General features: G+C 37.4%; 2 protein-coding genes and 1 long non-coding RNA gene across 3 annotated transcripts; all 3 read left to right on the top strand.

The window, feature by feature from the left end:
- The first annotated feature begins 4,247 nt into the window (after positions 1 to 4,247).
- Positions 4,248 to 6,883, top strand: LOC112182884. Its single transcript, XR_002929601.2, has 2 exons — positions 4,248 to 4,405; positions 5,901 to 6,883. It is a non-coding gene; the product is annotated as an uncharacterized LOC112182884 (long non-coding RNA).
- A 1,155-nt stretch (positions 6,884 to 8,038) lies between these two features.
- Positions 8,039 to 12,005, top strand: LOC112182883. Its single transcript, XM_024321443.2, has 2 exons — positions 8,039 to 8,700; positions 11,597 to 12,005. Exons 1-2 carry the CDS (start codon positions 8,303 to 8,305, stop codon positions 11,832 to 11,834), a joined length of 636 nt encoding a protein of 211 aa, XP_024177211.1. The 5' UTR covers positions 8,039 to 8,302; the 3' UTR covers positions 11,835 to 12,005.
- A 9,571-nt stretch (positions 12,006 to 21,576) lies between these two features.
- On the top strand, positions 21,577 to 23,736 carry LOC112181768. The gene is made up of 3 exons (XM_024320174.2): positions 21,577 to 22,027; positions 22,130 to 22,498; positions 22,774 to 23,736. The coding sequence occupies exons 1-3, from the start codon at positions 21,740 to 21,742 to the stop codon at positions 23,398 to 23,400; spliced, it is 1,284 nt and encodes a 427-aa protein (XP_024175942.1). The 5' UTR covers positions 21,577 to 21,739; the 3' UTR covers positions 23,401 to 23,736.
- Positions 23,737 to 23,738: the final 2 nt, after the last annotated feature.

Below are 23,738 nucleotides of genomic sequence, written 5' to 3'. Positions count from 1 at the left end.
TACACAAATTAAGGAAGTAAACCAAAATAAGACTCCTACTCAACTTCACTCCTAAAGACTTGGTAATTAAACAAACTGACTTCCTAGGAATTAGGATACCCAACGTACCCAACTATCTTATTCAAAAACATAAAGTTTAACAAAGATGACTTGTCTTCAGGCAATGTCTAATGTTGAGGCATGGGGAAAGGACCAGTGGCTCCGTGTGGAAGGGCGACAAACGTCGCTAGAGGCAAAATTGACTTCTCTCGATGCAAAGTCCGACCGGATGATCTCTGAAATGGTTGCAATCTGGCAACTTGTTGAATCACGAGCTCACCGCCTCACCCCACATGGTTAGCTTAGCTTCCGGTATATATCGATCAGAAACTTCACCATTGCAACGTATAGCATGCATGCATAAGCAGGGTTTATAAGGAGGCTCTCCCATCAATTTGGGCCGGGTTTTTCCTGAAAAATCAATTAGAAGTTTTTAACATTCCACTCTCCACTGCAAGTCTTCATTATCTAATGTTTTGTATTGTCTTTGTAGGTTGGTTGATGGTGGGTACGTGATCCGTCATGATGTCCTAGATTCAGACTTTGTCTTTGGAGCAATGTTATATAAGAAGACTTCATACTATTTTATCTGTAGTCAATAAAAATTCCATTTGTCGGAATTTAATAAACCAAATCCTATTTGCTGGACGACAACGGATTAATAATTTCATCTGCAGCTCATCTAATTGAGTTTCTGCTTCATGTTTAAGACTTTTTGTTAATGAACTTCATCTTTCTGAGTCTGCATGTTAGTATTTAATGTGAATGACGACTCTCCAGTTTCTTTAGTTATATTTGAATTAGCCAAAACCAAGATATTTGATTAGGTTTCATACATGCACACATGTGCATTATACACCCTGCTTGATACATTTCGTTTTTAATTTTGAACTCTAGCTCACAGTTCAGTGAAGATCATCTTACAGCCTCAAAGAGACGAGAGACTTCATAGCTGAAAGTAGTTGTACATGCATGCTAGCTGCCAGTCATATTCAGCTAGGACTTGAAGCAACCTCTGAATGTCCATATACACCCGGCAACACAGGAAGCAAGGCTGTGGCCTGAGTGAAGCTCAGATCAGGAAACGTCTTGACGGATCCTCATGCTCGTCAAGAACATGACCTCTCAAAGAGGTCTGAAAGCACAGAACTGAAGTGTTCAACATCGGAAATAAAGTAAAGGTCATTCCTCACTTCACCTATAAAAGATCTCTCATTCTCTCCTCATTTATTACTTACCCAACTTTATTTTGTCAACATGAATACATTGACTGACTTAAGTGCATTGGAGAAGCGAAGATCGCCAACTGCGGTCTCTTTACTTGACAGGTAACGCTGACACATTTTCTCACTAAATCAGCTGAGACTCCAGATCCGTGTCCGCGTCAACAAGTTCAGACCACCCCCTGAATCTTGAGCATTAATAGTAGTGGTGAGTTTTCATTTAAAAATCAAACTCCCTGCTACTGCTACTCCATGTTTATATGTCCATTTCCAACCTCTTTTGATAGAATGCAATTAGTGGGTTAGACGTCTCACACGACATCATAATTTCACCCGATAAGATCTCCTAAATTCCTACACAATTGTTGATCCCTTTTTCTTTTTTTTCAAATAGGGCTGGTGCGGCTGCCCTCAAACCTTGATTAATGAAATTGCAGAATACCGGGGGGGGGACGTAAAGCCTGAACCCCATATTACAATAAGCATAAGGAGGATATCCTGAAATAATACCAGGGACTCTCCACAAAATCTATGTATTCTAACAAGTACCAATTAGCAAAGAGTGCACGAAAGGCTATTCCATTTGGTTTGACATAGCGGTGACATACCAGAAAAATAATTTTATAACGAAGAAGCATCATTACAAATAGTTGCTCTATTGAGTCTACGATATCTCTTAGAATTGATACTAATGATACATACAGTTGTCACCTTAAGATCTTCTCTAAATAGTTGATTTCTAATTTGCACCGTTTTCTTTGAAGTAAAGTACAACAAAGCTCAAGACAACTTTTACAAACACTCTAAAGTCCGTAATATTTCATTTTGTGTTAATATGTAAATTTCTCACAAATAAGAACAACAACTCATAAATCCAAACTGTATAGACCCAAGCGTATTCTAGAAAAATTCAAAGTAAAAGTTAACATGTATGGTAGTTGATGATGTTTGATGATGTAGCCGCGATCGAACAAGTGATATTATATTGAGAAATGTGTGCAAATGCAAGAAGTAATTTTGAGCAAGTCTGGATCATAATTTAGTACAATTGCTACTACACATAACAAGTAGCGGACTCAGTAATATATATAAACGGGGGAAAACATCACCAATGGTCACTAAGTTATGACTTATTCGACACTTAACTCACTGTATTTTCAGCAATATCACTTAACTCACTCAGTTTTACATCCGTCTTTCACTTAACTCACTGTCGTTAATTTTACCGTTAAAAGCTATTAAAATTGAGGGTATATTTGTCTAAACACTAAAATTGCATTTCTAACTTTTTTAAAATAAAAAAAAGACAATTTTTTTTTTCAAATTATATTTAAGTTAAAAAAATCATTTTTTATTAGAAATCTCATAAATTGAAAAAAGACTAATAAATGTAAATTGAGGGTATATTTGTCTAAACACTAAAAAAATGCATTTCTCACTTTTTTTTTTCCAAATTACACGTAAGTTAAAAAAAATCATTTTTTATTAGAAATTTCAGAAATTTAAAAAAATTGAAAAAAAGTCTAATAAATGTAGTTTTTTTTTTAAGTTAAAAATGATTTTTAAGTGTTTTGACAAATATACCCTCAATTTTAACCGCTTCTGACGGTAGAATTAACGGCAGTGAGTTAAGTGAAAGACGGATATAAAACTGAGTGAGTTAAGTGATATTGTTGAAAATACAGTGAGTTAAGTGTCGAATAAGTCATAACTCAGTGACCATTGGTGATATTTCCCCATATAAACGGGGACAAAAATCGAAAAGCAGAGGAATGCCAAAATTGAAGCAAATATTAAAGCTACTGCATACATCATATAAATTAAGCTGCTGTGTACAAGAAGCAAATAGGAAGGAGATCCCAAAGCTGCTGTGTACATCTTAAAGCTAGAATTTGATTCAAATTCTACAAAGCAGATCAATCTAAGAAAAAGGCAAAGCCAGGGACCCAAAACACAATATCAGTAAAACAGTCACCACCTCCTTACTCACCTACATTTGATTTGAACAAATAAACATCACCAACAAAATGCAGCATCTTTGGCTTATGCTATATTCTAACCAATTACCGAAGTCATTAATTAAACCAATTAGAGATAAACCTTTGTTTCCCTTCTCCACACTCTGCTTTGACAAGCTGATGATTTCTAGGCTGACAAGGTCCTTATTGCATATACTTGCTTCAAATTATATCCCTAAGATTGGGATGATGATAATATGAAATTTTAGTCATTTCTCCAGGATCAGAAGGAAGATAAGCCAAATCAAATTCTACAAAACTCTGTTTTGATCTTTCACTCTTTGTAAGGGGTGATGATAACTTGTTTAATGTTCGTTTAAATAATCAGTTTCTTTCGTTTTCATGTATTTTTTTGGCACCGAGGGTTTGCTGATCTGGGTTTGTTTTGATAAGAATCATTGCAAGAACAAATCTTTTATTTCTTATCAATTTGCCAACAAATAACTGGGTCTGTAATTTTGTTTTACCTCAACGCTCCTAAATTGAACTCCTATGTTCATTTACTGAAAAGGAAGAAAAAATGAAATTGATAACGTGAATTGATATCCATCATTCCAGTGGCTCATTTTGGGTCTCAGTCTTCTCAGGCTCTTAGCTCACCTTCATCAATTGCATGGTTCATTCTTTTGCCTCGGGTCCAAATATCCATTAATCGATTCTTCACTATTTCCAAGTTTCTTGAATTTCCATTTTATAAGGAAACTGATCTATACCAATTTTGGAGGATATTTGCTTCATTTCATAACTTTGTTTACCTGGAAAATGGTTTTTTGTTTTTTTTGAGAGAACTGGTAAATGGCTTTTGGGAACATGGAGAAGTGTTATCGAAGAAGAGAGAAGAGACTCAAAAACTTGTAAATGCTGTTAACTGTGGTTAATGTGGAAGAGGTTGTAAGTTGTAACAAGTTAACAACCATGGGCAGATGGGCTGAGTTTAGATTGTGTCGAAAAAAACAAATAAAAAAGAGAGAGACTCATTTCTGTTTGTCTTGTATTGTTGGAGTTTCCATGTGCACTCTATTTCTCAGGTTTGACACGTGGCGGTAGCCCAGTTCAGCCCTCTTTGTTTTGATGAGAACTTATACGAGTCACTGTCTCATTTGTGATTGAAGACTGAAGAAAGAGGTGAGTGAACGCCCCCATCTTCAAGGTGAAGCGTTGCCGCGAGAGTGGCAGGCATCGCTCTCATCCTGGCTCTGTCGCGGCAAAGGCTTCCCCCTGGATGTGGAGGCTGCTTTGTTGGATTAATCGCCTGCAGATTGGCAGACGTCTACTTTCTTGGAATCTTCATGTTTGATTTGTTTTGATTCATGGATTAGTTTGAGTTTGAGTTTTTCGATTAGTTTTTGTTGTTCTATGTTTTCAAGTTAATAATTGAATTTGCTGTTGGTATCTGATGTATCATGCTTGATTGATTAGACTTTGACTATAGAAGTTTCAGTTTCTTTTAAATTCGATGCTAAAAGTTTGTATTTTTTGTTTTTTGTTTTTGTGGGTTAATGAAAGGTGTTAAAAGACTTAAAACTTGCAAGGTAAATGAGTCATTAGAGATAGTTGTGGTTGGTGGTTGAGATTGGTATAAGACGGTAGTATACCTGTTTCATTTGATTTAGTGTGGTTTCTACTTATTTTTAGTTGTTCGCTACTTTATTTTCTGTTCATATTTGAAATTCATGGATCCCATGGGTACCGTAGAAGCATGAACTGTGCTACAGAAGGTCATAGGAAACGAGAAGGGAGAGGGAATTCATGATTATATGTGGTGAAATCGAAATTGATCGTGAGGTTATTACTGGAACTGAGATAGTTACATAATGAGTCTGCTATGACACACAAATTGGTCATGTATTGTTTAAAGGGGGAAGTAATTTTAAGAATTACATGTGGTTGCTTCAGTGCTTATTCACTGTACAGAATGCAACATAATAGCTTCCTTTAGCATGGTATATATTTGGTTGATGTGGAATTTTATGTTGATTTATCTGTTATGTAATTAGTATGTGTGCGGTTCTTTTAATCTCAATTATTCTTATATAGGTAAAATGTATCTTGGATTTATTCTGTAAGTAGAACTATATGGCATTTGACCAATGTTCAAGGAATGAAAGCGACAGAGTTTCTAATTAGAAATTTGTTCAAAAGTTCAGGACTTATTTTGACACATAACACATTATGACTAGATGGAACACGTTTTAGCAGTCAATTAGGTAGAATATACTCTGGTTGCCTGACCTTTGTGCGATGATATTGAATCAAATTTGGTGCTTAAATTCTATATTCATCCGCAAGAACAGTGAGAAGGTAAATGTAGTAGTTCTTGCTGTTTGGGAGTGGCATCAAGGCATAGTATCATGTTGGTTTTGATGATTGACTTCCTGCATTATTTTAAATATCTTCCTTTTCTTTGATTTTTGATAAAATGTTGTCATTGGTTCAGGCTAGTGAATGAATATACCTGAAAGTCTTGAATTCTTTGCATTACAATGGGAAGAAAGAGAGTAGAGGAATTTGATACTGATATACTCTTTCATCATTGTTGCATAGTTGGTGCTTTTCTCGAAGTGTTTGAGTGGTACTTAATAACTTCAGATGATTACATCCCATGTTTCCCTTCTTCCAGGTACGACAGAATGCAATTAAGAATAACAGGAGTTTTCCACTAATGTAGTAAAGTGCACCAGTGCTTCAATTCAGAATTTCTACCGAGAGCTGGTGGAATTGATGGAGGATGGCAGCTTTGACAGAGTATCATAAGAAACATAAGTTAGTAATATTATTCATTAAGACTCCGGAAGGATGAGGTCTTTATGGACCATCGACCTAACCAGTTGTAGCTGTCAGAGGTCAAACAAGGAGTTGAAACATATCAATTGGTAGACCATTGTTAAAAGAAAGAGATGCTGTATTTGTGGTGTTGCTGAATCAAAAGTGTGTTCAAGTCTTATGGTGGAATCAAAAGAGGCATCCAGCTTCAGAGCTAGGCAGTCCCAATTCATGGCACTGTGCACCAAGCATTTAAACTAGATTTTGACTTGTTCACTCCCTTGAAGGTGACTGCAATTAGCCTACGGTTCCTCTGTGTTGTGGCCACTGTTGCTGCCATCGGAACCAGGGGAGTTCTCGAAGCTCATTTTTGGGACCTGAGTTTATTGACTATGAAGAGTCTCCCTCCTCCATCCCTGAATTCATCTGTTGTGATACAGATGTGGACAATATTGCATGGATTAAGAGTGGCCTTGAGCATTGTGAGACGACGAGTAGCAGAGAATGTAGCAAGCCAGAGATTCTCACAAGGGACGGCTACTACTTCGCAAATGGGGTATTATGAACTGAATATGATGAATGGGCATAAGCGCCTTGTGGAGGGACAGAACAGGCTAATTGGTATGATGACAGAAATGCTTTCAACCCAGAAGCGTGGACAAACTTTTGCAATGCCAACTGAAGTTAAAGGACTGAGCTAGAAGTCATCGCTGGTTTTCCTTTTTCTGGGAGGAGAAATATACAGGTTTATTTTCACAAGCGTATTATGAATAGAAAATTCAGAGACTTCTTTGGGCTACAACAATATATGAATGAGGACCACCCTCTTTGCTTAATATATTTGAACTTAACCCACAGATTGCAATGTCATACATGCTCCGTTTCAGTTCAAAAACTGGAGATTGAGAATCTCCATCCCTATTCTCGAACTTGTTTCCGGTTTCTTCCCATTAGAGTCAGAAAACCAAAATGAGGGCTTCAAGTATTACATAAATTTCTTTACCCTGTTCTCCTTCTACCCTCATGTAACTGTTGCTTTTTCGGTGGCAATTTTTCAGCTTTTACTAAAGCTTACTGTATGATTTTGCCAAACTTGAGGTGAAAAAGTAGACTCACATTCAAATAATGGTGAACAATGATTCAGAGCAGAGAAAAATATCATGAACAATGATGGATCAGCTGTTGGTGCACTGAGTGCCCCCCACCTTTGTTCTTTATTCAAGCAACCTCCCTCCAAGACACATACAATACTTTCACAGTCGAAAATACCCTTCAAATAACCATGTTATTAATCATAGTGTATGGGCAAGCCCGACTTTACCGGTCTCCAATTCGCCATAAGCTAAACCTCGACACGCCTCAGAGACAAAGACCGGGTCTCTGGGTTTGGTACTTTGGTGGTCATACAAAAACTCAAAGACAAAGACTGGAGTCGTCACGTCAGTTACGCAAGTGAACTGGGAAGGAGATAAAAAAAAGCAACAGACGAACAAGACAAAGGTGCATCTGCTGTTGGTGGCACACATTTTTTGTGATCTGTGTGACAACAAAGCAGTGTCCTTCAAGGTCACCTCAATCACTGCCTTCCGTAATTTCTCATAATTTCTTTCTTCAAATTAATGCCACGCTTAAATAATTTATAATCGGCTTGTTTTAACAGTCGGAAACTCGTTAAATTAATTCATTATATTAATAAATAGTGATTAATCCAATGGTTTTCAGTTTCGGATTAGAACTTTGGAACACTACAGAGTTTTTGCTTATGATGAACAAAGCATTAAAAAGCTGAATGGAAAATACTAATCAAATTTGTGTCACATGGTTTTTTACTGTTCTCAATGAATGTGACAATGTCAGACTATATTTTCTCTGTTTTGATTACCAAAAAAGCGCTGAACTTGCCCAAAAAAGCAGAGTACGGGTCAAAAGTCGCTTGGTTTGGGGCACACAAATAAAGCTACAACATGTTTCCTCTGCCCATTGCAAAATTACTGTTTTTGCGTATAAAGATCTTTACTGATCTTTTTCCCTCCTCAAATTGCTGTTCAGAGTGTGTCTGACACAGAAAATAAGTGAGTGAGAGAGAGAGAGAGAGAGAGAGAGAGGAGGGTTGGTAACAGTAGCCAGTTGCTCAAAATCTAAGAAAAGCACCCAACTTGGGTTGAAAGAAGTCACCTTTGAGCTTCTTTGGGGCATTAATGATCTGGGCCTCAGAGAGCCATTACATGAAGATTCTGATTCTCTCTCTGGGTCTTGAAAATGGCATCCAAAACCCAAGTTGTAGTTGTTGATGTTGAGCAAGGAGGTCGCCGGAGCTCGGGTCATGGGTACTCGGATTCCGGGTCAGATGAGGAGGAGGAGGAGGAGCACAGGAGCTCGTGTGTGTCCGGGAGTAGTGAAGAGATTGTGGAGAGGGGATCCTCTGAGAGTGAGTCTTCGGTAGAGGAGGAGGTGGATCTGGAATGTGGAGGGGTGCCTGCTGAAGTGAAGGTCCACGTGGCAAAGGTGAAGAGGGATTGTAGGATTTGTCATCTGAGCATGGATGCAACCAATCATGAATCTGGGATTCCTATCGAGTTGGGGTGTTCTTGCAAGGAGGACTTGGCTGCTGCACATAAACAGTGTGCTGAGGCCTGGTTCAAAATCAAGGGTAACAAGTAAGTTTACCAATTTAACCCATAAAGATGAATTCTTTTTGTGTTTTGGGGCTTACCCAGATTTTGGTTTTCACTTGATATTCTTGGAATGTGATTACTGTGCTATGCCTGTGTATCCCTTTTGCTATTTGGGTTAACTTGGTTGTATTACTCTTCGGGGAATCTTTGAATTTGTTGTATGGTACGCTCTACTTAATAATGCAAACTTAAATTAGGATGCAATGTGTTCTACTTTATAAAGGAAAAAGCATATTACTGTGAATCAAGAGCATCAACATTTAATAAAGGGGAAAGATGAAGCACTAGCAGTCCTGCATGGGTTTCCAACTCTGCAAATTTGATTCTTCTCCACCCAGTTCGTTTCATGTTGGAACACCTACACGTTTGCGTTTCTCTCCCCGCTTTTGCCAACCTACTTTTCTTTTACTTTTTTTTGCTTAGACAACCTGGATGGTGATGCCTACTTTATTGAAGTCGAATAAATTGGCTCTTGCAGATACACTGCTGATATGATTTGTTGACCTAGTCATTGAAGTCATTTTGAGTCTGCAGTCCATTTAATAAACTTGTTTTAATAAGCTTACATACATTTTTACGCACTTTTCTGTTCATGCTAGATGTTTTAGGGAAGTGAAGTGCTTTTATCAGTTTCCTTTTCTCATACGAGCATAGTCTATGAGCTTTAGCCAACTTGGTAGCTCTTAGAGTTGTAAGATGCTATCTTATGATGACTGATCACTAAATGAAGTAAAGTAGAAACTTGTGTTGAATGATCTGGGTCTAAGGTAGCATGCTGATTGGGGAATCCCCAGCCTTAGATTATATTACATAACTGACTAGAAGAACTGTGCTCTATATTTGACTATATGCCATGTAGAATCCATTACATGGTCAAATATGTGGAATAATTATCTCAATATGTTAACAAATCTTGATGAATCTTCAGGGGTCAACGTGTTGGAAAACCCCACAAAATTATCAACTCTGGCTATTCTTTTCAGGTGTTTTTGTCTTTTTCTCATGCTACTTGGCAACAATATCATGATTTCGTCCATGCTTACATGTCCATTGCTTCCAAGTAGCGTATGCTTGTATTCCCTTATTCTCCTCAAGCTGGTCATTGAATATTCTGCTCCAGAACCCTCAGTCAGGTCCTAAATGATTGGCATATCAATATTAATATGGATTTCAGCCTATTGTTCCTTCTTACTTCAGGAAGATACCAATGTGAGTTAGGACCACAACATCTAGATGTTTCTTGAGCTTCAACTTTGGTGGAAGCACAGTTTGAGTACTGACAGTTTATATAGGATTTTCTTTTCAGATCCCAAAATCAGTTTTCCTTCTCTCTTAGTATCGTGGATTTGTTGATTGGAGTAGAGTAGAAACTGATTTACAACAGTTGTGGGACTCATTAACTTTAAATGCATACTAAACTGGGTCACACAAAAAAAATAATGGGAAACCGTAGAGATATAGAAAAAGAAGTCTGTTTAAATTTGTTTATTATTAACATATGCTTTCCCTACTCGCAAAAACCAATGTGAGTTGGGACTGCATCTAGATGTTCCCTGAGATTCAACCTAGGTGGAAGCACCGTTTGAGTACTGGCGTTTTATGTAGTATTTTCCTTTATAATCCTGATATCAGTTTTTTTTTTCCCTATCGTAGCACTGTGAATGTGTTGATTGGAGCAGAGTAGAAAGTGGTTTACAATGAGTTTTGGGACTCATTGATGGATATATGGTTTAAAATGCATATTAAACTGGAAGACCACAAATAAAATATTGTGACACTGTGGAGATATAGGGCAGAAATACTTTTTTATTTTTCTTCTAATTCCTACTTTTCACTTTCTACAAGGTCAGTGTCACCTCTAGGTAATTTTTTTGAGTGAATAAATCACCTGGAGTTAAGGTTGAGGACCGGTATAATGCTTACACAATGCTTTCTGCTTTCTTTTTCTGGTTTTCTGCTATAAGTTGATGATCTTTTTTTATGTAATAATGAACTGCAAAGTGCATTGCATCCTCATGACCTTGTAACTACTATTCTTTGCTCAGTATGTTTTTAAAGGAAATATGGTAGAACCAATGTCTATCGTGCTGAGCTGGTAAAGTCAACTATATACCAAAAGGAGCATGATTTTACAGAAGCCGCCTATTAAAGGATAATTGTTGATTGCTCTAACATCCCAAATGCAGTATTGAAAAACAGTAGTTTTAAGCTTTTGTATCTTACCTTGATTTGCTAGAAACTCTGCAATATAATTGGATTTACATATACATGTCAAAGGAAGAATCTTACTTGCTTCAGCTTATCCAACTTTTCTGACATCATGTTAGGTGTATCTTTGCCTTGATTTCATTCAATCTATGCACTCTTGGAGAGTATCATAATTTTACATTACTTTTCATTCCTCAAGGGAATGATATATAAGTTGTTCGTATTGGAAATAATTTCCATTCATTCTGTGGGTGTCAAATTAATGCATAATGTTAAGGAAGATCTCGCGGGTTTGGTGACTCTAACCAAGTATCAAGCAAGGGGGACCTTGTTCCCGCCAGATCATAATTAGCTGTGGTTTGATACATTTATGGACTCAAATTCACCGCAGTTGTAGAAAACTGGATTATTGCATGATATTGACAAGAAGATCTGGAACTTCCTAGACAACATGGGAAGGAACTTTTTAAGTAACTGTTACTTCTATTTGCTTGCAGCATAAGATATATGTTATATAGATTATCAAATTCATTTTGGTGTAGATTGAATATCTTTTAGCACTTTGACCAAAACATAGGAGTTGCTTATCACATGCTTCCTTGGGCTACACTTCGCATGTTTTTTGTGTATATTATCACTGCTCAACTTCATCTCTAATATGTGATTGCAGAACCTGTGAGATCTGCGGATCAACTGCACGCAATGTTTCTGGGGTGAATGAAGCTGAGTTGGCAGAGCAGTGGAATGAAGCAAATGATACTGCAGTGCCACCAGCACCAGTTGCCACTACACAGCCAGCAGAGAACCGAAACTTCTGGCAGGGTCATCGGTTCCTCAACTTCTTGCTAGCTTGTATGGTCTTCGCCTTTGTCATCTCTTGGCTCTTTCACTTCAATGTACCCTCATAAGAAGTATTTTTCTACAGCAATGATATCAAGGTAACAAACAAGCACCTTACTAGCTCTGGAGTAAGCTTCTTCTCGGTCTCTATGTTGTCTGTATATTAGTAAAGGCTAGCAGGTTGTTGTAATTTATGTTTCCATTGTTAAATTTGATTGGCAACTTGATTAGCACCAGTATGTTGTTGTACTATCTTAACTTCGGATGCTTTACTTTTGGCCAGATTGGATGAACAGCCTCCTTATATATAAGATTTGTGGCATATGCCCCATGTGGTATTGTCATTATTTCTCTCATTTTGGTATTTGTATTAGCTGCCTAAGCCAGATAGAGATGCAGAGTCTGCAATTTAATTAAATGTCAAATTTGATCTACTTCAGTTTAATAAACCAAATCAAACACATAATCTTATGAGATACTCCAACCCTGAAAAGCCTTCAGGTGCTAAAACTAGTTAGGGTTCTATGTCATCCAAAGAACGAAAGTGCTCTTGGTTTTCAAGGAACTGTTGAAGGGCTTCTGTCATTAAGCATATTCGGAGTGATGATGGACACTGATATCGTGTCTGACTTAATCAATCTAGTTCAAGAGCAGATTGTGACAAGACTCGAGGAATCCCTCGTGTGATTTTATCTCAAAAGACTTCGGTGCGATATGGTGAACGTAATTAAATCGAGAGTAGATCATATGGTAACCTCAGAACGTGGTTAGAGGTTGAGAATTGTAACATCAGCTGATAAAATGACAATGACTACAGTTCCCGGGAGGAGAAGGAATTAGAAAATTGGTCAGGTATATGGTCTCTATGCACGAGTTGTGCGCTGCATTAAACGGTGCCGTGATTAGCGATCACAGTCTTAATAGGCCACAGACATAGCTCGTGGTAGGAACTCACTTGACACTATCAAATATTCTTATTTCTTGTTTGTTTTTATTGCTGATATCCATAATTAGTTTTGGGTTCTCCAGTTACAGTATCCTCTTTCCAATGTGTATGATCACTCATAATTTCTTGACATCATTGAAAGCAGTTTTAAAATTGAGTAATTCAGGGCAACTCGGCCAAAGTAGACTAGATCTGGCCTTATGACCCCAAACTCAATCAACTCAAAAAAAAAAAAAAATTTATAGACAGAGATATAAAAAAATTTCTATAAAAAATAAAAAAAGACAGTCATGAGCACAAGACTCTCATAAAACGTAAAATAAAAAAGGTATACATTTTTGCCAACAAACAATTCGTCGGCAAAAACTTTCCGTAAAAAGGAAAGATGCACTTTTCTTATTTGAATTTTTATTTCTAAAAAAAAACGCATTGTCCCATGAATGTTTCGTCCCAAAAATTCTTCAATTAAAAAAGAAAATAAGAGAAGACACACTTAGGTCGGCAACTATGTCGTTGGTGAGAGCCTCAAATATATAAAAAATTATAACAAATGGACACTCCTTCTGCCGACAATTAATTTATCAATAAAAATTTCCTATCAACATCAAATTATTCATCTGTAAATAATGCTAAAGTTTTTGGGTTAAACGATTTTTATCCGGATATCAAATTTCTAGTTTCAAGGTGTATAATTTTGGGAATCTCCAACTCTATTCCGTAGCTACTTATCAGTAATTAACTCAGGTATGTTCACCTATATTGTGATCCAGTATCTCGGAATACAAGGATGTATTGCTTCCTCTGAAATGGAAACGGTCACCTGCATCATTTTCTTACTTTAAAACTATACCCCTCTGTGATTAACAACTTATACGGTTATACCCATTAATTTAATAAGGGTTAGTACCTGATCAATTATAAACAATCAAGTTCTTGCTTGTCCTCTAGAGGGGCTACTGTGTAAGAGCATAGGACTCTATTATTTTATGAAAAGCATTAAAAAGAAAAAGCAGATATGGGGTTGGAAAATTTGTTGTGGGATGCAAAGAATTATGATCGATGTGGGTCAGATAGGAACACTCTTCTGGGACCTTCGGGCCATACATGAGAGATGCCTTACGCTATTCTGTGTTGAACATTAAAAAGAAGAGATGAAGAAGACCAATGCCAAAAACAGCATGGCATATCTTTTATTTTTATAGACCAGATTTCTCATCCGTAGAATGTCTTTAAGAAGATTGTTACCTCGTCTTCAATCTAATGGATAAAAGGTATATAATCCAACAAAGTTACAAAAAAATAAAGCAATAATGTTTCTTTTATAGATTTCATAAAATCGTGCATGCCATGATTGAGAGATCCCAATTATCTCTCCCATTCAGATAATTTATAGCATATAATTCAGAAGAGCTTTGTACCTTTCAGTTTCTTATTTTCACAATTAAAGATCACAGAGGCCCGCAATGATGCTTATTCATTAGAAGAATGAAAACAAAAACAAAATTAATTTAGAAATTTAGCAAAGCAGAGAATGTAGAGAAGTTGCAGCTAATATTGTAATGCAGCAGCAATATGGCAAATTGGGAGACATATATAGTTAGATTGTGTTGTCTCAATTCAACCACCATATAATCTATACGGTTGAAATGCTCAATTAAAACGTCCGTCGCGTGCTCCTAATCATAATCAAAGCTGATTATTGTTCTTATCAACCTGTAATGTGTAACAGGTTTCCCCTTTAATTAGTAATGGGAGAAATGCCCTCTTTTGCTTTGATCTTTTGTGTATTGCTAATGCCTAAAACCCCAATGGCAATATGCTTCACTATGTAGGATTAGCAGTGTTTTATTTTTCTCTCATATTGGAATCTGTAGGGAATGGCTAGAAGAATTCAATGAGAGAGAGAGAGAGAGAGAGAGAGAGAGAGAGAGAGTACCACCATTCTTTGTTGTCATCCCTAATTGGATGTCTAAGCAGAGTAGTTGGATTAGTCATTAGTGACATAATTTGTAAGTCATTCTCAATTTCCAGTAAGACCATTATCTATGAAGGTCAAGTTAATGCTAACTTGCTAAGGAAGATGATAGCCAATGTCATTAGGCGGGCGAAATTACTACTAATCATTAGAGCTACTAATGATTAGAGCTTAATACACCGTTGGCTTTGCTCACTCTAAGACTTTGTTTGGCTTGTGAATTAAAGATTTTTATATAGAAAAATAATTTCCTACCAAAGTTCGGTAATTGTATGCTTGAATCTTTTTGGTGTCTTGAGTTTGCTTTAATTTCCATTAACTTCATTATTTCAGTAAATGAATGGAAGCGGCATCTTACTGAAACGGGACCAATTCATTTTCACTCCATAAAGCAAACGAAACCTAACCTCAGGATAATCAAAACTCAAGATACATGAAATGATTATTTGGTTCAAACCATTCTCATTTTCACAAAAAATTTTCTGGTAAACCCCAACAGCATTTGCATGGTCAACTTGCTTATTATGACAGTAAATCTGGGCAGGAAGAAAAACACTACTAAGGACAAAGAGTGTGACTTATCGATATGAAATAGATTAAGAGAAAGTTGGTGATTGCTCAAGTTAGATCTATGCACCAGTGGTGCGCGTGGAGGTGCCGTGATTAGCGATGGCAGTCTTAACAGGCCATAGACAAAGCTCGTGCTGCTGAGTCTTTTCTTTTTTCTTTTTTTGTTTCTAGATTCTTGTTTATTTCTCATGATTCATTATTATACCATTCTATTATCATTCTCTTTTCCACCATGTGAATGATGCTCATGATTCCCTGACCCCAAAATCTGGAAAACAATTGAGTTGAAATAATGTATAAACAGTACTAGTGCAGAGATACCCTTCTGAAATGAAGGAGTGATATTTGGCATTATTATGATGCCTGCATTTCTTTTTCTTTCATGATTAGGAATATTGGAAGAAGTCCGGCAATTTAAATTCGGAATCTCAAATAAGTAATGCTTCAACTTCATTCTACTCGATCCCACTTCTGATTACAAGAACTATGATTTCTTATTGCGTAAATTTGTCGAAATTGCAAATGAATGGTAAAATGAGTTTGGTTAAGATGATTGCTAATTTGATATATACTGTAATTAAGATCCAAGTACAATACACTATGAAAATCTTCAAAGTCAAGTGTATGAAAATTGGGAAGAATATCCGTTGATACATCACAACCACGTTTATAGCTAGGTGAATTAAATAAAAAGAGAAGTGATGATAATTATCTTCAAATTTTTGAAGTACAATACGCTATGAAAATCTTCAAAGTCAAGTGTATGAAAATTGGGAAGAATATCCGTTGATACATCACAACCACGTTTATAGCTAGGTGAATTAAATAAAAAGAGAAGTGATGATAATTATCTTCAAATTTTTTATTATAATAATTATTTTTTATATTTTGGACGAAAATTTAACTCCCCAACTCACCCCTGATGTCGGTGAGATTTGAACCCATGACTTCCACGGTGTTAGTTAGGCTAGCTAATCAACATGTCACGACTCACCGACAACTGTCTTCAAACTTCTAATATTGATATTTGATATTTCCAAATAAAATGTGAGTGGTTCTAACCAAAACCGAAAAGGCAATTTGATCATTTAATTTCTTTAGACTGTTAGAATAGTAATAAGTTCTCATTAATATAATAAAGTTCAATTGATCAATCATAAACAATGAGTTTCCATTGCTGCATTTATGATTTTGGGTTCTTGACCAAAAGCCCCAAAATGAACAAAAATTATCCCACTTACCCCAGCAACAGATTTTTGTTCCCACTTACACATTTTAACAGAAATTGACCATTTTACCCTCAACCCAACTAAAAAATTACAAGCACGCCACAGTGTCCTCTCTCTCTCTCTCTCTCTCTCTCTCTCCCCAGCGCGCCCCGTCGCAATTCTCTCTCTCTCTCTCTCTCTCTCTCCGATCACTCTCTCTCACATCCTCTGGCGAGTCCGATGTACTCGCGCCAGTAGAGTGGAGGTTCGAGCAGCCCGGGCTCATCTCAGGCGATGTCGCCGGCGCATCCTCCGTCATGGCTCAATCCTTCCGCGACTGGATTCTCCACCGTCAAGCGGAACCAGAACCTCACAGCCAAAGCTGCTGCGCAGCGGCTTGCGCAAGTCATGGCGTCACAGACGACGGCTGATGACGACGATCTCTGATTCCGATTCCCTAGCCAGCCGCCTCATGCGCCGTCTTCCCCTCGATTCCTCTTCTCCGCTCGATTCCGTTGTCGACGCCGACTTCAATGCCAACGAAGGCTTCTCCTCGCTCGATTCGATGTTGCAGTGAGCGTTGGGACTTCGATCTGAACAAGCAACGGCTCGAGATAAAGCAGCTCCGGTGAATTGCTCTGGCGATGTGCTTGAGTATGTTGACTTCACTGATCTGTCCAATAACTCATTGGATGGGTTCAGTATTTGATCGGAGTTGCCATTGTGATTTGAAGGTTTTGTTGAATGGGTTTAATTTTACAATGACAAACAAGTTAGGTTTCCGGTCTGGTCTGCAACTGTGGAAGAAGAGAGAAGAAGAAGATTGGGTGAGCAGCAAATAGAAAGAAGAAGAAGTCGACTCCGACTGCAACAGGAATGGAGAAGAGGACATGGGTGCCCAGAGCTTTTCATTGGGTGACTCAATCAATTTCTCTGTTTTTTTTTTTGGGTAAAATGGTGCAGAATGCCCGGATAGAAAGAAAAAATGAAGAAAAAAAGTTCTATTGGGGCAATAGACATCTGTTAAAGCGTCTATTGGGGGGTAATAGACATCTATTAGGGGGCAATAAACGTTTTGAATTGATGTAATCTCCTCGTTTTTTTTCTTTAATCAAAGTTTTATTTGTATAGTTTTAGAAAGATTAATTACCATTTCGGTAATCTAAAAGTCTATTGGGGGGCAATAGACGTCTATTGGGGGCAATACATGGCTGATAATCGTCTATTGGGGGGTAATAGACGTCTATTGCCCCTCTATTAGGGGGCAATAGATGTCTATTGGGGGCAAAAAAAACTTTCCGGTGAGATTTTCAGCAAATTCCGGTGGGGCGGCAGCCGGTGACGGGAATCCGGTGACCGGTGACCGGATTCCGGCAAAAGTTGGCCGGAATCCGGATTCCGGCTGCCGGTGACGGGCTCTGGCGAAGTCTCCTATGGTTTCTCTCTCTTCCATTTTCTCTATCTCTCTCTCTAAGTAACAAAGGGGTGAGGGGTAAAATGGTATTAAAAAAAAATAAACAAAAAAAAAATCTTAATGGGGTATTAGGGAAGACTCCCTTAGAGTGTAACTTAATGAGGTAAGTGGGAAAGAATTCCTTAGAAATGGGGTAAATGGACAAAACCCCTATGATTTTTAATAGTAAATGACACACGTGATAATATTTTCTTCCACAAATTTAGTTTTGAAGATTCTCAAAAACGCATACTGAACTATTTGAGTGAAAATTTGATGAAAAATTAATTTTGCCAGTTAACTGTAGTCTGTTGGCCTAGAAAACTAATACTATACAGATGAACATTTTTTTATGTACTGATGGTGTAAGTGACCCAACACTTATAAAATGATCTCAAGTTTATATGCAACTTTATTTTTTTAATAATAAAAAAATGTATTTGATTTAATCCAACCATTTATTCATGTTGGTGCAAGAGCATGATGTTGGTGCAAGTGCATGTCAGTGCTCTGAATCCTCCCCCAAATTTCACTGATATCATAAGGTGGGGATTAAAAACAGAGAAAAAAGAAAAAAAAAACATTTTTTATTTTTATCAAAGCCTATATTTAAACACCTCAAAACATGATCAAGTAATTTTTTTTAGGGAAAATATCACAAATGGTCATTGAGTTATGATCTATTCGATACTTAACTCACTGTATTTTCAATAATATCACTTAACTCACTTACATTTACATCCGTCTTTCACTTAACTCACTGTCGTTAATTCTACTGTTGAAAGACACTAAAATTGAGGATATATTTGTCTAAACACTAAAAAAATGCATTTCTAACTTTAAAAAAAAAATCTGAAAAAATCAGACAAATTTTTTTTATCAAATTATATTTATTTTTAAATTAGAAATTTCAGAAATTAAAAAAAATTGAAAAAAATCTAATAAATTTAGAATTTTTTTTAAAAGTTAAAAATATATTTTTAAGCGTTTTGACAAATATACCCTCAATTTTAACAACCTTTAACAGTAGAATTAACAGCAATGATTTAAGTGAAAGGCGAATGTAAAAATGAGTGAGTTAAATGATATTGTTGAAAATACTTAACGCACTGTGTCAAATGAGTCATAACTCAGGTCCCGTTTGGGATTACTTTGCTTTTAAAAAAAATCAACTTTGTTCAAAATTTAATTTTAGGTTTTATTATGTTTGGTAAATAAATAAAAAGCAGCTTTAATTGAAAGTTATAGGTCACTAGAAACAGATTTTAGAAGCAGCCCAGAGGTTGCTTTTAGAAGCTGCTGTGGATCAAAACAAGCTCTTCATTTATTTTATGTACAAACAGCACTTTTAAAAATATTATTTACCAAACACGAAACTGTTTTAATTCACAGCTGATTATTCTCAAAACACAGCAGCAGTAGTTTTTTTTTTTAAAGTCACAGCAATCCCAAACTAGCCCTAAGTGACTATTAGTGATTTTTTGCCTTTTTTTTTTTTATGAAACATGATCAAGTATTGCATTAGAAGTAAAGTTGCCTAAAAACTAACCTAGCTTTGCTAGGGATTTACTCGACGGTGGCAACTTTCAACAAAATCTTCAAACGTGGCCGGTAGTGGCGAACTTCCAACTAGGAGGGAGGGGTTTTATCCCCTTCCCTCCTCTGGCGGGCTTGAGGGTGGCGGTGATGGGGGTTTCTCTGGCGGGTCTCTGTTTTTTGCTTTCTATTTTCTCCTCGGGTTTCGGATGGAGGACTAATTGGTAGTGGTCGGTGCTGATGGTGTAATTGGCGGAGATCGTCCGATGGTTCCTAGACTGAAACTTTTTGCGATGGCCTGAAACTTGTGGGGGAGGAGGATCGAGAAAGACCTGTTTGGGATGCTTTGATCTTCATATGGTGTCGGGTTTCCTTAGAGGCGGCGCAAGCTATTGACAACGGTGACCTAAAACCTACGGTCTGTTGCTGGATTGTGGGAGACGACGAAGATGACGGACACTGTTTGGACAGTAGATATGTCGGTGGCGGCTGGGGGTGGAGCAATTGACTGCAAGGTTTTCAGGATACTTAGACTGTTGGGCTCTTTTTTGGGCTTAGTCTAGACTGGGATGTTTTGGGCTTTCTTGATTTTATTTTGTATTTTAAGTTTCGTTATTTTTCCTTCTTTTTTTTTTGAGTGTGGGAAGATCGCAAAGATTAGTTGCTCGATTGAAATCTTTTATTTATCTGCTTTTGAGTATCTTGGTTTTTGTTTATAATAATAGTGTGTGGACTTTCTAGAATGTGGGTGTGCTGCATTCTATTTTTTTTAAAGTAGGATTTTTGTATGTCCTAAAAAACGGATCTTTCTGTCGACCCTATAAGGGTGTGCTGTTTAGTACTGTTTGCTGAATTATAAAATTAGGCTGTCATTCTTCATTTAAAAAAAATAAAATAATAATAATAATGCATTCCTACAATTTACTCAGAAACATGATCTATTTCTCTGACCATATATCAGGATCATGATGCTTTATGGCTTTATGCTTTACTATGTTGGATAAATAACTAAAATAATTGAAGCTAGGATTGGATACCTTATCTTCCATTTGTACGTCTCATAGATCAAAATTCTTATCCTTGGATCTATATCTATAACAAGATTGTTACCCAGTCACCGCAGCAACGGATAAAATCATACAAGGTATATATTTCAAGTATCAAACAAAAGTAATGAATCTCATAGATTTCATAAGAACGTGCATGACATGATTGAGTACATTAGGGTTTTGTTCCTGCAGCCATTGGCAAACAGGTGTCGCAATCCCCATAACCCCAAGCCAATATTTCTAACCGCATAATGCAGGAGCTTTGAATCTTCCGGTTTCTTGGTTTCTAACGACAATTTGCTTCATTCACTAACCAAAGGAATACAATTAAACAAACGACTAAGAACCCTAAGCAAGAGAGCATGTACCAGATACAGCTAATGCAGAATAATATGGGGCACAAATAGATCGAGTGTCGTCTCAACCACCATGGTTGCACACTCATAATGAAAATGTCGGTTGCATGCTCCTGAATTCAATGATCATAATCAAATTCAAAGTGCGATTATTCTTCATATCCTTTAATGCGTAAAAGGGAATCATTGCCTTAGATATATGCTGCTGTCAAAGGCAGCAATGTGCTGTGGAATGGGAAACTACCAAATCCTCTTTAGCTTTATCTCTTTCCCTTTTCTTTGCATTGAATGAGCTTTGTTAATACTGTATATATAATACAATACAAGGTGTTCACAAATTTTTTTTTAATCATTTACATTGTCAATATGTTCGATGAACTGTCTCAATGATATTGTCAAACGATACAAAATGTTGGATGAAATGTTTCAGTATTGTTTTATTATTAATTTTTGGGCTCATACAGTAAACCGTAGGTTTGGTTGCATTAGAATTACTATTGCCTAGTTGATCCCAAGTCTTAGATTACATTGAGACAGGGTTATTGAATTTCACTTCATCTAGATATAAATCCACATCAATTATAAAATAAGACCAAACAAACTAGAGAGAGAGAGAGAGTGAGCGTGCAGACACGACATAGACAAAGAGAACCACGTTAGAATGAGGGCCATTGGTCGGTTGGTAATGTTTTAACAACAGCTTCACACCACTTCAGAGCCCCTCTCTTTGCATCAAATACCAAAAGCACATCCCCCTCTTCTTCTTAGTATATACTACTGCTACTTCTACATAGCTCTCCAAGAAAAACCCAATACGTCCGAAACTCTCCCTTCAAGTTCTCTACGACTAAGGCTTGACTACTCTTTCTCATCATCGATCATGAGGAAGCTTTGTCCCAACTTGGACCGTGAAGACGGCTTGGAAACTGTTCTGGAGGTTCCAGTCCCAGAAGAGATATTCTCTCCTACTAACAAAAGCCCCAAAATTTCATGGCAGAACATGAAGTCGTGGATGAAATCATCAAACACAGAGCATTCAACTGTATTTGGAAGCAAAAGCGCCGAGATCCAACTCTTGCTTGGAGTTATTGGAGCTCCACTGATTCCTATTTCTATTCCTAACAACGATCACCAACCCATCAATCGCAACCTCAAGGATCAACCCATTGTAAATATCTTAAACTTCTGACAACATAACATACTAGATCGTCCGTAAAACTAACCCTACTATTATCAACTTTTCTCATTTATTTTATTTAATGATTTGTAGGAGGCTTCAATGGCTAAATACTTAGTGAAGCAATACATAGCTGCAGTGGGTGGAGAGACGGCCTTGAACTCCATAGACAGCATGTATGCAATGGGAAAGGTGAAGATGGCAGCTTCAGAGTTTTGTACTGGGGAAGGAAAGTTGAATAGTCCCAAGGGGAAAATGAAGAACTTGAAGTCACTTGGGAGTGGTGAAATGGGAGGGTTTGTACTGTGGCAGAAGAGGCCAGAGCTGTGGTGCTTGGAACTAGTGGTATCTGGCTGCAAGATTAGCGCCGGGAGTGATGGCAAGGTGGCTTGGCGACAAACCCCCTGGCATCACTCCCATGCTTCCCGAGGCCCGCCTCGTCCCCTCAGGCGTCTTCTTCAGGTACCGGCCATTATCCCTTTCTCTTTAGTAAAAATTGATCGAGATTACATAGCGCAGTAAATTTATCAAATTTAGCAAAAGCTTACTTGGGAGACTTTTTCTTTTCACTGATTTTAATGCCAACTGTGAGCATTCTTTAGAGTTCTTTTGACTTGTCCTAGGGAGACCCAGAATTTTATGTTGGACTGTCCCTATCCAATTAGTTTGTACTATTATTCTGTGGAGATCCTCTTGCACGTCGCTCAACTCATCCTAGATTTAATTATGCTCAACAGGGTCTTGATCCGAGGTCAACTGCAAATTTATTCAGCAATTCCGTTTGCATTGGAGAGAAACCAATCAACGACGAAGACTGCTTCATATTAAAACTCGAAGCCGAATCCTCAACGCTCCAAGCAAGAAGCAGCAGCAACGTAGATATAATACGACACACCGTTTGGGGATACTTCAGCCAGAGGACAGGTCTCCTGGTCCAACTAGAAGACTCCCACCTCCTGAGAATCAAAACCTCCGGCAACGACAGCATTTTCTGGGAAACCACAATGGAGTCATACATTCAAGACTACAGAACCGTCGACGGCATTAACATTGCACATTCGGGGAGGACAAGCGTGTCGTTGGTCAGGTTTGGCGAGAGCAATGTAGCGCATTCGAGGACTCGGATGGAAGAGATTTGGGACATTGAGGAAGTTGATTTCAACATTAAGGGTTTGTCCAAGGATTGCTTCTTGCCTCCTGGTGACTTGAAGAAAGAGGAGGAAGGAGGGATGGTGACTAATACCAACGCAAAATTACCGCTCAGGATTTTATCTTCTTCGAGAATTCGAGCTTCGAAAATAGCAGCCATTGATGTTTATGATGATGATTCAGAAAGCAGTGGAAGTAGTGACCAAGAACTGTAAATTCGTGTTTAAATATATTCTGTACATAGGCCATCGTATTTTGAAGTATTTAGACATACATATGGTAAAAGAGAAAAGAAAAGGAGCATACTTAATTACCTCAAGTCAACTTTGGGTATGTACATAGACCAATTATATTTGCCAAATTTAGATTCTGCCCCGAAGAAAGGAAAAAAAAAATAGATTTCTAGTAAAAATAGGAAAAGCATGCCCGCGTACTTACCTATTATTTCTAGTACAAATAGGAATCATGAGCCACCGCTCCACACTTGAATATGTACATGGCAGACTTTTCTTTCGCTAATCTTTTGCTAATTCTACCACTCTCGTCTCTTCAT

Source organism: Rosa chinensis, chromosome 1 (assembly GCF_002994745.2).
Source record: "Rosa chinensis cultivar Old Blush chromosome 1, RchiOBHm-V2, whole genome shotgun sequence".
Lineage (NCBI taxonomy): Eukaryota > Viridiplantae > Streptophyta > Magnoliopsida > Rosales > Rosaceae > Rosa > Rosa chinensis.
This window is presented reverse-complemented; position numbering and strand designations above follow the sequence as displayed.